The sequence below is a fragment of the Paramisgurnus dabryanus genome, chromosome 12 (genome assembly GCF_030506205.2).
Source record: "Paramisgurnus dabryanus chromosome 12, PD_genome_1.1, whole genome shotgun sequence".
NCBI classification, from domain to species: Eukaryota; Metazoa; Chordata; class Actinopteri; order Cypriniformes; family Cobitidae; genus Paramisgurnus; species Paramisgurnus dabryanus.
Window position 1 is genome coordinate 8497286 of NC_133348.1, and position 1650 is coordinate 8498935.

Genomic DNA, 1650 nt, shown 5'->3' on the forward strand with positions numbered 1-1650 from the left:
TCAGTGACTTAAAATGTTTGCTTTTTCAAAACCTATGCATAAACATTTTTCTCTCAAAAATACAAACATGTACATACATATAATATTGTAGCCCAGTTTGTGCTGAACACCGTGTAATGAGTCTTTTGCCATTATTATGTTTTAAAGCAACTGAAAAAAACACAAATGTCCCCATGGCCCAAATGTCTCAAATCACAAACCATACAGACTATAGATGTCAGACATTTAAAAACAAGTTAAAAACATTTGCTATATATCTTAGATCTAAAGCTGTCTGGCATCTTTTGCTTGATGTGTTGTTTAAATCCTCTTGTTTATTTATTCAGTCATTGGTTATTATTTATCTTCAGAAACTGTATTCATTCAAATGTCAGAGTTTCAGAATGATTGAATCCACAGATATAAGTGAATATGAGAGTCTTAAAGGCCTTCTGGAAGCGAGGATAGAAAAATCCATAGATCAAAGGATTACAAGTTGAGTTAAAATATGCAAACCAAACTAAAGCCTCAAAAACATCAACTGGGGTTACAAAATTAAGGAAAGGATCAACAGTAACAGCAAAAGAAAAAGGCAGCCAGCAAATAAAGTAAACGCCCATAACAAGAGCCAGAGTTTTAGCTGCTTTTCTTTCTCTGTGTGCAGAGCTTTGACTGTTAACACCTGTGGTGGTCACAGACACTTTCTCTGACAAAACCTTTGCGTGTTTTTTCACAACACTGAATATGATGATATACAGAGAGCTCATTATAGTTCCTGGAATAATAAATACCAATATTACACAAGTCAATGCCCATTCTTTGTTAAAAAAAACAGCACAGCCACCAAAACAAGACACCTGTAATATAAAAGCTTCCAGACCAACAGCAAACACCCCTAAAAACACAACAGAAAAACTGTACACAAATGAAAAGATCCATGTAAAGGTGATAAATACAGTCACAGTGTTGTTTGTGACCCTCATTTTGTACTTCAGAGGGTCACAGATGGCCCAGTATCTATCAATAGATATTAAACTAAGATGTATTAAAGAAGAGATACAGAGGGTCATGTCCAAACTAGAATGAATTTTACAAATAACATCTCCCAAAAACCAGCAGCCCTCGACAGATCGCATCATACTGTAGGGCATCACCAGTAAACCCAGCAGACAGTCACACACAGCCAATGACTGAACGATCAGATGAGTTGGAGACTGAAGCTGTTTGAAGTGAGAGATGGAGATGATGATCAGCAGATTCCCAAAAACTGTCATGAGGATTATGAGTGAAATGAAAGCGTACATTGCCACTTTAACTCCAGTGAGACGATGAGCTCGAGGACAAGAGTCTGGATGTGAAGGATAACACAGGAGAATATTCTCAGTCTCATTGAAAGACATCGCGTCTGCACATAAATCTGACAGGACTTCCTTTGTAATTGTTAACAGGTAGACAATAATAACCCGAAGTTAAACAGAATCATTTTAGAAATTACAACTTTAAGGTAACATGAACATAAATACAGTACATGCCCATTCAATCTAAATCCTCCAGAATGAACGTCATATAGCTCGGTTGTGTTCATTTATACAGATCAGGTCAGGTCTCAACCCCTCCCCAGCTGTATACGTAACTAACTGATACACAAATGTCACAGGTCGGAGCAGACCA

At 37.0% G+C, this 1650-nt stretch overlaps 1 protein-coding gene across 1 annotated transcript; it reads right to left on the bottom strand.

Annotated features, from left to right (window-relative positions):
- Window positions 1-359: 359 nt before the first annotated feature.
- Window positions 360-1379, bottom strand: LOC135737899 (trace amine-associated receptor 3-like). Its single transcript, XM_065255761.1, has one exon. It carries the CDS (start codon window positions 1377-1379, stop codon window positions 360-362), a length of 1020 nt encoding a protein of 339 aa, XP_065111833.1.
- Window positions 1380-1650: the final 271 nt, after the last annotated feature.